At 43.2% G+C, this 12206-nt stretch overlaps 1 protein-coding gene and 1 long non-coding RNA gene across 2 annotated transcripts in view; one reads left to right on the forward strand and one right to left on the reverse strand.

Annotated features, from left to right (window-relative positions):
* Positions 1-4502, reverse strand: part of NT5DC1 (5'-nucleotidase domain containing 1) — a 140007-nt gene extending 135505 nt beyond the window's left edge. The window contains exon 1 of the mRNA XM_082730120.1: positions 4222-4502. Within this exon, the coding sequence (XP_082586246.1) occupies positions 4222-4314 (93 nt within the window). The 5' untranslated portion in view covers positions 4315-4502. The remainder of the gene's footprint in view (positions 1-4221) is intronic.
* An 88-nt stretch (positions 4503-4590) lies between these two features.
* Positions 4591-11939, forward strand: LOC309864526. The gene is made up of 2 exons (XR_014311590.1): positions 4591-4817; positions 10423-11939. It is a non-coding gene; the product is annotated as an uncharacterized lncRNA (long non-coding RNA).
* Positions 11940-12206: the final 267 nt, after the last annotated feature.

Here is a 12206-nt window from a genome sequence, read left to right on the forward strand (position 1 = left end):
ACCCCTGGCGGTGATTCAGAACCATAGTGACGGCTCTTAAAACCACCCAGAAATTTCAGACCTACTGGCGAGGGTGGGGTCCAGGTCAGGATTCGCAAAGCCCAGAGATGACTGAAAATCACTGGCTTTCCATGTTCTATGGATTTTTGTTCAATCATTAAAAAAAAAAAAGAAATGAAATAAATAAAACATGTACTGAGTCACTCTGAGGTCCAGAGTACGGTGGACAATAAAAATACACAGTACAGTGGACAATAAAAATACACATCATAATCCTGCCTCGCAGGAAACCAGTGCTGTGGGATTAACAGATGTAAAGTGCTTTAGAGCAGTGCCTGACATACAAGTAAATTCAATGTAAATATTTGCTTTTATTATCAGTCTTAACCAGATATATATATAGATAGATATCTATCTATATATATATCTCTCTATATATCTCTCTATATATCTCCATCCTTGATAAGTACTGTCTGCCCATTTCCATGGTAATAAATATCCCCACCATGGTCACTTTCAAGCTACCAATGGTTACTGACACCATTAATTTTGCCTCTGGTCGAGGCACTTTATTCAGTCCTGGACTTTCTCACCCCTTGGCAATCCAGATAAAGATATGGGCATGCGATTCCAATGAGGTTGGAAACCTTCCTAAGACAAAGGAGCCCTTTCCAGAAGGGCTGCCAACAGGGGCGTCCACAGCTGTGTTCCTCACCTCGTGGAGAAGTTTCTGTAATAGGAGAGAATGAGGTCAACGTGCTGGGAGAATGAGAATAGTGGTGCTGAGAAAAATAAGGGAGTCTGTGCCTCTCAAACCTGTCCTAGTCCTGACGCCTTGGTTCTTGGACCTTTTTCACCCAGAAACCTTGATGGCACACGGCCTCCACGGGCAGCCCCCATCCTCCCCCAGCCTTTGGGGTCACTGACTTGCTCCCAGTCTCCCGTGACTAGTAACACACACCACACAGCAGCTGCACACTGGTGTCCTGTAAGTTACATGCAGATCACAAATCAGGTTTGATTCCTGCTTCACGGTGCCAGATAAAATATGAAATACCTAGCTGAATCTGGTTTTCAGATAAACAACAATGAATTTTTTAGGATAAGCACATCCCCTGCAGAACAAGCATCTGATAAAAATGTTTTTGTTATTTGAAATCCAAATTGAACTGGGTGCTCTTGTTTTTTTTCTTTGCTAAATCTGTCTCACAACCCTACAATCCTGCTGTTTGAAAATGAGCTAACGTTTAAAAATTCAGAGACTTCACATACAAGGATTTCTTTCTTTCTTTCTTTCTTTCTTTTTTTAAAACAAGTTCAGATCTCTAACTTATCTTAAAGGAATCAGATCTTTTAAGAGACTGAGCCCCTACTTCCTCATGGCAGATAGATGTTGGCAAAAGTTGAGTGTGGTTGTGTCTTCAGAAGGCAAACCCGCTCTCCTAGCTGCCCCAGGTCCCACTCCCACTCCCCCATGGGGCTTAACTGCTGGCCCCATCCACTTCCGAGTCTGAAACCCCCGGAGAGCACAGGGGTCATCATTTCTAGGATGGCTTTCCTGAGTCCGCAGGTGTAGTAACACACCCAGCCCCACCTTTGCACACACTCTGCCCTTATTAAATGCCTATGACACTCACACTCCATGATGCAGTCACCGCTGACTTCTCCAACATCTTCTGCTATTCCCTGTCTGCTGCTGGATACCTGTACCTCCCGGAGTTCTCTCTGCTGGGCCTTTACCCTGGCTGTATTTGCTCTGTCCAAAGTGCTCCACCCTGCCTCCTCCCTGCCAGCTTTAACTCCTGCGTTGGTACCCAGCTCAAGCACCAGTCACTGCAGACAGCTCCTCTAGGCTTTGCGGCACATACAAAGCCGAGCGGTGGAAACAGAAGCCGGCTAGCAGGACGATCCTGGATAAGCTACTTATCCTTTTTGTGCCACCTTATCCTCATCTCCAAACGACTGTGACAAAGCAACAACCTCACAAAGTTTTGTAAAGACCTAACCAGCTCATTTAAACTGAATGATTATTAGAATAGTGACTGTGCCATATTCAGTTATTAAAATATATTTTTTTTTATTCAGTCATTCCACAATGACTGACTGAACCATTTTATGCCAAGCACTCAGGTCAGCACACAGAACACACAAGAGACCGTCAGAGATTCTAAAGTCAGGGAGCCATGACTCTAGATTCAAGGGGAAGATTCCAACAGGTTAACAGGAACTTTTAAGCTGCGTGTAAGTGCTTTCAGAAATTAAGGGTTTTATGGAAAATTGGAGGTGGGATGAGAAGGAAAGGGTAAACTTTAGGGGGCAGGGGAAAGCTTCCCAAAAGGAATGCTATTTCAGATGAGATCTGACAGAGGAGTTGGTGTGGTGGAGGGAAGCCCTCCAGGAATGATACTGCCCTCACTCCAGGGGGCCGAAACCAACTGGCAGCATCTTTACCCAGTACAACGGCCACTTGGAAAGCCTGTGTCTATCTCTGTATTCAGTTCTATTATGGTGCTCAGCAAGCACACTGCTGGCATTTCATAGAAGATTTCTGAACCAAAGAGGATCACACCTAACACCCTAGGTTACTTTCAATCTTTAAGCCTCCCTGATATTAGAGGAAGGTTTGTAGAAAAGAATCCTTGTCCTCGAGAATCTTGCATGCTGAGACGTGACCTGCACACAGGCACAAAATGGGTTTTAACATGAGTGGTTTAACAATATTTCCTTCAGATGAAGGTGGCCACAGAGGAGATGCAAGAAAACTAGCATTCTCCGGGAGGGAACCTGAAAGGCACGTGGGGAAGGAAAATATGAATCAAAGGTCTAGAAAAAGTAGTAGCTGAAGATCAAAAAGAAAAGCCTTCTCAACTTTCAGCATGACCAAGGAAACACCTGTATAGAAGGAAAGCAGAAAAGTGTAACAGCAGGAACAGTACACCTTTTTTATTTTTTAGCATCTGTGCATAGATAGCACATGAGCAACTCAGACACTGGGTTTTGACCACTGACAGATACCTGAACCTCAGGTTGGAGCACTGACCTCACCGGGATGAGGAACAGCACTGGCTAATGTCTGTACCAGAGGCCCTGAGCTCTAACCATAAATGGCGAGGCTTAAAAATGATTTGGATGGTAACCATAAAAGCACTTGTATGGGTCAGACACTGCTCTATGCATTATACATCTATTACTCCTCACTTAATTCTTGCAGCCTTTTGCCGTAAATCCGATTATTTGGGTCATTTTTGTAAATGGGGAAACTGAGGATTGAAAAAAAAGTTAAGTAACTTGCCCAAGGTCACAGAGCTAGTAATGGAGACGCTGGTGCCCTAGGCCAGGCAGTCTGGGCGTGGAGCCCTGCTCTGACCACGGTGCTCCTAGTCCGCTCTTTTAGAAAGCTTTGATGCTTAGATCTTTGGCTAAAAAAATTCCTGTTGATTTCTTACATCAGTTTCCGTATGAAACCAAAGGAACCGGGGAGGAAAGGCGATTCACCTGAGGGTGTGGAATCAGACATACTTCACTTCCCCTTCTTTCCAAAGGCCTGGGAGGACCCCAGCTTAGTAGGCTGTTGTTAAGATTAGAACTTATTCAAAGGGGGCATGGTGCATGTAGGAAGTGGGCAGTAAAGGTTCATTTTTGTCTCTTGGTAGAAGACAAAATAGGGGCTATCATTCTAACGACTTCTCGGCTAGCGTTCCTTCCCACACACCACGCAATCTCTCCCTGACTGCAGTGTTTAAGAACTGACAGGTGGTCGCACAGACACGAAAAGGAAAAATGCACACCCGGAAAATACGAGTCCAGGTGGCTGTCCTGGAGCGCCGCTGGAGCCCAGAAGGACCAGCAGCGAAGTTCCAAGGCCAGGGATCTGCAGCAGACACCCCCAGTTGCCCTGCCCCCCCCCCCTCCCGCCTTCTGTCCCTGGAACCGCTTCTCCCGGCCGGTTCTGCACGGCTCGCCCCTCGGCCCCTTCTCCTCCCCACGGCTCTTCTCCAAGTTGGCTCACAGCTGGGCACAGCAAGCCAGTGCGGAGCGCGCCGGCAGGGCCCCGGGGATGCACACTTCCGCCCGGCCTCGCGGTGGGAGGCCGGGTTCTGCGCAGGGGCGTGGCGGCCGCAGGCCCCCGGCGGCGCTCACCGCCCAGAGCCCCGAGGGACGTCCGGCCCCGGCCGCCATGGAGGTGCTCGCCGCGCGCCCCGGGCAGCCCGCGCCACTCACCAGGGCGCTCTCGGGCAGGTTGTAGCGACACAGAGTGTGGTCCAGGTCGAAGCCGACCACGTCGCAGGCGGCCAGGGAGAAGTGCTGAGCCATGGCTGCGCTGGAAGCACTGGAGAGCGCCTCGGGCGCCGGGAGGGTGCGAGGAGCCCGCGGACGGGACGCTGCGGGACGCTGCGGGGATGGGGCCGGACGGGACCGGGGCGGGGCGGGGCGGGGCGGGGCTGCGGCCACCCCCGGGACGCAGCGCGTCGGCCTCCAGCGCTTCCCGCGCCCGCGAGCGCCGCCCCCGGCCGCGCTTCTCCCCGCCTCCCGCGCGGCCCGCCTGCCCGCGCCGCCCCCGCCGCTTCGGCGCCCTGCGGCCGGCCGCTGCCGGCTGGGCTCCCGCCGCCCCCCGCCGCCCTCCCCGCCCCGCAGTCCCGAAGGCGGGAGGGCCGCGAGCCCCTCCACCTCTGCTGGAGCTGGGGGTGCCCGTGAGTCCCCGTGGACGCAGAACCTTTGCCACAAAATTAACCGGGGCTCCCCGTCGTTTTCAAGGTGCCCCAGAAAACAGGACACTGTCAAGTTAGACCCGACCCTTTGCTCTAGTGCGGGATAAGGTAAGGTTATGGCGACGACAATTCTATTCACGAATATCCTCTGACACAGCCTAGAATTGGGGCCTCTCGTTGCCCACGTGCTCTCTAAGGTTTGAATATTTCGTTGCTCCCTAAGTTGTTAAAAGACCTTTCACTATCTCCCCTTCTGGAGTGCATTAGAAAAGAAATTTATTAGAAGTTGAAGGACCATTTTTGCAAAATGACACTGATTAAAGGAATCAGCGTTGGCTATTTTTGTTACTTGATTATCATTTTTTTAAAAATATGGATGAATTTTTCTGTGAAAGGACAGCAGAAAGTTGATAGAACATGCTACAGAGCAGAAAACTTTCTGCAAACAGATGGCTTTAAGATTTATAGAGCACAAAATGGTTCGACAATAAACTGAATTCTCTCACGGACTGTGTATAGCTGGTATGATTTTAGATGTACAGGAGAAAAGTTATATACAGTATTGCTTAAGGTATTTCACTTTGAGAACCCATATGAAAGGCTAGGTCTTGGAGATCTTTAAAATTATTTAAAAGAGAAAATACAATATAAATTTAAAAAAGAAAATGTAAGTTCATTACCTTTGTATTTCTTATGTGTTAAGTTTAAAGGAACATTGTCCAATGGAAAAAAAATCAATAGTTATGACATAATGAAGATATAATTCATTGAGAATTACATTTAACCCTTACAAATACTAACCCTTATGAGGCCAATAGACCAATCAGGGGATTAATTTAGTGCAATAAATAATTCAATTAGGTAAGACACTTATTATACCTAGTGGGCCCATTTGAATAAATTGAATACTTGTTCCATTATAACTCTTAAAAGCCCCAAACAGATCTCTCTGGAATAGGAAGAGGAAAGAAACCTCAAGAAGATTGAGCTCTTCACTGACTGGTATGGTCACAGTCCAGCAGCCATGTTTTTAATGTCTGTGAGTCAAAAAGAGGGGCCTGGATTGATTCACAGTTTGTACATATTTCCCTTTATGACTCTTTTGTCCGTGAAGCATTGATGTTAGCGTTCCTCTTTGCCCCCTGCAGTGGGCCTGCCAATGTCAAAGTGCCAGGTAGACTATACACTGAAGGCCACAAGTTTCCCTGAAGGGTAGACACTTTAGGGAGTTCCCTTAGTAATATAAATGTACAAGGGCATTTGTTGCCCAAGGGAAGAGTACGAAAAGGATGGTTTTTCCTGATGTAAGTGTCCCTCGGACTGGGGTTGGCCCTTAGACTTGGATAGGCTCAACAACAGACATTTCTACTTGCTAAGTGACATGTCTTAGATTCCTCAAGTCCTGTCAAAGAGCTCTCTGCTAGAGACTCTAGGCATTTACACTTTGTGGGAGAATTTAGGAAACAATACCCTCCAGGCATCCCTAGAGCTCTTACTCCTCCTTGAGCTTAGTCACCTTTCCTGGCTTATAGCTCAAACCTTGTTCTAACTCCTTTAAGAACATGTGGGATGGTTCCCTCTCCCACCCCCGACTCCTTACCTAACCCTGAACCTAAATACATTCACTTTTCTTCATAGGGCTTATTTTCAAATAAAAATATTTACTTTTTTTTCTAATACATTAAACTTCTATCACAGGTACTGATAAAATACCACAGCTGTTCTAGTATCAATCAATCAAGAGTTCCATGTTCTTAGACCAATTCATTTCTGTTTCCTTGAGTGCTAATATTAAGTATATCAGTGTTGTGGCCTGAATTGTCCCTCCCTTCCCAAATTCATATATCGAAGCCTAAGCCCCAATGTGACTATTTTTGAAGATAGGGACTTTGAGTATGATTAAATGAGGTCATAAGAGTAGGGCCCTAATTTAATATGATGATTTCAAAGAAGTGACACCAAATACATCGTAGGCATGGAAGAAATCCCATGTGAGGATATAAGGAGAAGGTTCAGTCTGCAAGCAAAAAAGGAGGATTTCACTAGAAACCTACCCAACTGGCACCTTGATCTTGTGCTTCCAGCCTCCAGAGCTGTAAGAAAATAATTTTCTCTTTAAGCCACCAAGTCTGTGGTATTTTGTTATGGCAGTCTCAGCAAACTAAGACATTCAGTAGGGAGATTTGACCCCAACCAATGTTGTTGGGTCAATTGTAGTAAATAGTATTTGCATTTGAAAGATCCCTAAATGACATGAACTTATGCTTAATTTTTTTTTGCTTAGGTTATTTGTTGGTTTTCAGGATCTTGGTATTTTTATTTGAGTATAATGTTAATACTATGTTGTGAAATTTTAGGTTGTTTTTTAGTATTCTATGTATGGAGTTTTCCTTTTCACGCAAAAGTTATGAAATAATGTAGAAATGCTCAGAATAAGTTATATTTTTGCTGATTTTCTAGGATTGAATTTCATCATTACTACTGACCTATATTTTAATACAGTGAATAGACCTATATTTAGACCTATATCAATAGACCTATATTTTAATACAGTAAATACTGTAACTTAGCGACTTTAACCTTAGGTGTGCCTTTTACTTTTATTTACCTAAATAATTTATGATCAGCTAGCTTGTTTTAGACTCTAAAATAACTCACAGGGGCACCTGGGTGGCTCAGTGGGTTAAGCCGCTGCCTTCGGCTCAGGTCATGATCTCAGGGTCCTGGGATCGAGTCCCGCATCGGGCTCTCTGCTCAGCAGGGAGCCTGCTTCCTCCTCTCTCTCTCTGCCTGCCTCTCTGCCTACTTGTGATCTCTCTCTGTCAAATAAATAAATAAAATATTAAAAAAAAAAAAAACTCACAAAGTGATCTTTTGTGAATTTAAAATACTGCAATTTGATGTCTACATAATAAATGTTATTTACCAAACTGTTATTTGGGGGCAGGGAGAGGTTTGTTTGTTTATTCTTTTGTTAGTTGAAAATATGTTTTTCCGGGGTGCCTGGGTGGCTCAGTTGGTTAAGCCTCCAACTCTTGATTTCAGCTCAGGTCATGATCTCAGGGTTGTGAGATCAAGGCCGTCGTTGGGCTTGGCACTGGACGTGGAACCTGCTTAAGATTCTTTTTCTTCCTGATCCCCCCAAAAAAGACCATATTTTAAAAAAGTGTTTTTCTAAATACTCCAAAGTAAACATTGTAATGTTAACTTTTTGTACAACTTAATCGCCACATCTTCCCTGGATCCCATAATTTGCTTACAGGGAAGCAATAAAGTTTATTTAGTAATTTGAAAAAAAGATAAAATATTTAAATGCTTAAAAATTAATCTCCGTAGCCCTTAAATATTAGTCTTCTAGCTGAATAGGACCCAAGGCTGATTTGTAATACTGGGCAGTGGCCTTAAGATGGCAGTAGTTCTGCATTAGGAATATTTTTCATTTGATTTTTTTTTAGTAATTTAAAAATCCTTCAGTTTCTTAATAAAAAACAAAGTGATTTTCTACTTTCCCTTTCTGCTCTTGCTGCAAGAAGAGACGCTTACTTAGAAATTTTACTGTGGTTTTTGTGTGTGTATATATTTATTTTATTTTTGTGTGTGGGTGTATTTGTTTTGGATGTTGGAAGGAGAGAATGTGGTGGAAACTTTTTTTTTTGAAGGTATAGTAATTAGTTTTTTAAGTTTAGTTTTATTTCTTTTTGGTAGGAAACTTTTTTTTTTTGAAGGTATAGTAATTAGTTTTTTAAGTTTAGTTTTATTTCTTTTTTTAAATTAAATTTCATTTTTTTCAGTGTTCCAAGATTCATTGTTTATGCACCACACCCCAGTGCTCCATGCAATACGTTCCCTTCTTAATACCCACCACCAGGCTCACCCAGCCCCCCACCCCTCTCCCCTCAGTTTGTTTCTCAGAGTCCACAGTCTCTCCTGGTTCATCTCCCCCTCTAATTTCCCCCAGCTCACGTCTCGTCTCCAGCTCCCCATGTCCTCTGTGTTATTCCTATGCTCCACTAGTAAGTGAAACCATATGATAATTGACTCTCTCTGCTTGACTTATTTCACTCAGCATAATCTCCTCCAGTCCCATCCATGTTGATACAAAAGTTGGGTATTCCTCCTTTCTGATGGAGGCACAATATATTCCATTGTATAGAAGGACCGTATCTTCTTTATCCATTCGTCTGTTGAAGGGCATCTTGGCTCTTTCCACAGTTTGGTGACTGTGGCCATTGCTGCTATGAACATTGGGGTACAGATGGCGCTTCTTTTCACTACATCGGTATCTTTGGGGTAAATATCCAGCAGTGCGATTGCAGGGTCATAGGGAATTTCTATTTTTAATTTCTTAAGGAATTTACACACTGTTTTCCAAAGTGGCTGCACCAACTTGCATTCCCCCCAACAGTGTAAGAGGGTTCCCCTTTCTCCACATCCTCTCCAGCACTTGCTGTTTACTGTCTTGTTGATTTTGGCCATTCCAACAGGTGTAAGGTGGTATCTCGATTCAGGAAACTTCTCATTAAGGTTGTATCTCAATAAATAATTAAATGTGTAAAATATGAAATGAGTCCCTCTTGCAGAGAGAGCTAAAATACCAAATGGCAGAATTGTGATTCAGCAAGATCTCTTAGGATATAGCAGTGGATTGAAATTTAATTGGTTAAGACATGTTGTGTTTTAGGGTCAGACTCAAACAATCTAATAGTGTATTATGGGGAATCTTGATTCATCAGCAGTTAAGTTAGAAGTACAATGCGGATAAACTCAAGGTGAACTCAGCTAGTTCTGGTTTAAACTGAATTTCTCTTTGACTGTCAGTCTTTCTTTCTTCTTTGCTGTCTTTCTGGGAGGCGTGGTGGTTCTAAATTGCAGCAGGGCTAACATAGCGTCAGCGAGTCCAGGAATAGACTTCTGGTCCTTGGCTAATGACATCCATACATCTGCTTCTCCATCCCTGTCAGTGTTTGGTTACCTCTGGCCACGGCATCCACCCTGTCAGCATCTATGACTGCTGCATTAAACTCTACAGTATCTCTACTTACAGCATCGTCCTGAAAATTTTTAGCTTTGATCCAAACCATGAGACCATTTTAAGGTTGCCATTCCACACTCATTCAACCTCTTCTCTCTTGAGGAGTCCCAGGAAACCTTCACAGAAAGCTTTTGGCTTTGAAGCCACAGCAAAGGAGGGTCTGTATTTCGCCGTGGAAAGGTGGGGTGGTTACCTCAGACCCCTTCTATCCGGATGGGAGCCACCGTTTCTACTCGAGTTATGGCTCTCTGTTACCACAGGACACTCCTTAAAGCAGTTTTCTCTCAGAATGCAGAACGAAATACTCTGCTTTTGGATCCTCAAACTCATGTGGAGGTTTCTGTTGTTTCTCATGGGAGGGATTTAACCTCATAATGCGATAGGGTGTAGGGTCTCTTCCTCTGAGAGCCATACAAATGATCTACTTTAATGTTGCCCATCCTGTTTTCTGGGACTAACATTGTCAGATAAAATATTGAATGCCTAATTAAATTTGAATGTCCCAAATATCCCATGAAACCCAATATTAAAGAAACTATTTGTTGTTTCTCTGAAATTCAAATATAAATTGACATACTTTATTTTTATTTCCTAAATTTTGGCAACTCTGAGACATATACTTTGTATCTATTCTGAAACCAACTTTAAAAAAACTTTTTATAATTAACTTTTTTCTTGCAGAAAGCCCAGAACTTGAAAAAACAGATGTATCCTGGCATTTGTTATGGGCTGAGTTGTGCTTCCCTCAAATGACTGTGTTTAACTTGAGGGGCTGTAGGGGCTCTCTTTGGACATAGGGCCTTTAAAGAAGTGATCAAATTAAAATGAAGCTCTAGGGCAGACCTGATCATTTTGACTGATGTCCTTTTAGAAGAGGAAATTTGAACCCACAAAGAGAGAACCAGGGGTGTCACGCACAGAGGAAGAAAGACCATGTGACGACACAGCAAGAAAGCAGTGGTCTGCAAGCCAAGGAGAGAGGCCTCGGGAGAAATCAAACCTGTTGACATCTTAATGTTGGGACTTCTAACCTCCGGAACTGTGAGAGATAAATTTCCGTTGTTTAAGCCACTCAGTCTGCAGTGTTTTGTTATGGCAGCCCTAGAAAACGAATGCAGCCTTCGAGACAGTTTTTCTACTTTGAGAGTCTCAAGTCCATGCTGGAATACAAAACCAAGAAATTGTCTGCCACAGAACATCTTCCTCTGTCTGAGGGCTGGGCCTAGCCAAAACTTTTACCATTTTCTAACTGGTGGGGAAATTTTGAAACAAAGAAATCTGTTAGTATTTTAACATTATACTAGTATGGGTAAAATATCTAACCAAAGATAATGGATACATTCAAGTCAGGCCTTCATAGCTAAGGTTTGGTATTCCTAAGGAATTATGGGAGACTTAGATATTTTTGGAGGCTGGTTGGCATTTTGGTGATAATAGAAGCAAAAAATATGTGAGCCCAGTGAAATGATTGTTCCTTCCATGCATGGCCCTTATTTTCTTTTTCTATTTATGTTTTGATTCCAAATTTTCAAATATTTAAGTGTGTTAAAATTTTTTATTATCAAGGGCATCCAAATATGCACATATTTTAGGAATGCCTTATAAACTGTGATCCAGTCAGTGTGGAGTCCCCCTTGGCTTGGGTGAGGATCTATACATTCTTTGTCTCCAGGGCTCTTGAGCAGCAAGTTTACTTTTTTGACTTAAGTGACTGGATGCATCTCACCTGTGTATTTTCATCTTTGATCTTTCTCCGTTTATGTATTTCTCATGCTGTACTAGAGTGTCATTAAAGGAATAACAAGTACCCTCCTAAGTTGATATATTTTGATTCTTTAATTACTTTGTTTCAGTTTTCTTATCTATAAAATTAGATACTTGAAAGTTTTCTTAAAAGTAATTATATCTCTTTAATATTTGAAAATAAGGTATGGAAAATTGAGTATCTCATGCTCATCCACACTTCTCCACTATTGTTTTTTTTTTTTTTTTTCTCCTCTTAACAAAAAGCAATGTGTAAATGAGTATCAGTAGTCTTAGAAATGATTTATTAGGTGCCTGGGTGGCTCATAGTTGGTTAAACATCTGCTTTGGCTCAGGTCATGATCCCCAGGGTCCTAGTTTGCCATCAGGCTCCCTGCTCAGCTGGGAGTCTGCCTCTCCCTCCCCCAGCCCTGCTTGTGCTGCTTCTCTCTCTCTCTCTCTCTCTCTCTCACACACACACAAAAATAAACAAATATAATCTTTTAAGAAAATGATTTATTATTTGTTGACTATTTAATCCGATTCTAGACATCTAGGATTTCTGTTCCAGAAAAATCTCAGGTAACAGGCTAACTTCTGGACAGTGATTGTGTAACAGTTTTTCTTTTCTTGGCAAAGTGAAAGGATTAATGGATTATTGCTGTACCTAACAGATGAGACATACTTACTGCAAGACTCTAAACCTTTCCTCTCAAAAGCAA

This window comes from Mustela nivalis (genome assembly GCF_964662115.1).
Source record: "Mustela nivalis genome assembly, chromosome: 5".
NCBI lineage: Eukaryota > Metazoa > Chordata > Mammalia > Carnivora > Mustelidae > Mustela > Mustela nivalis.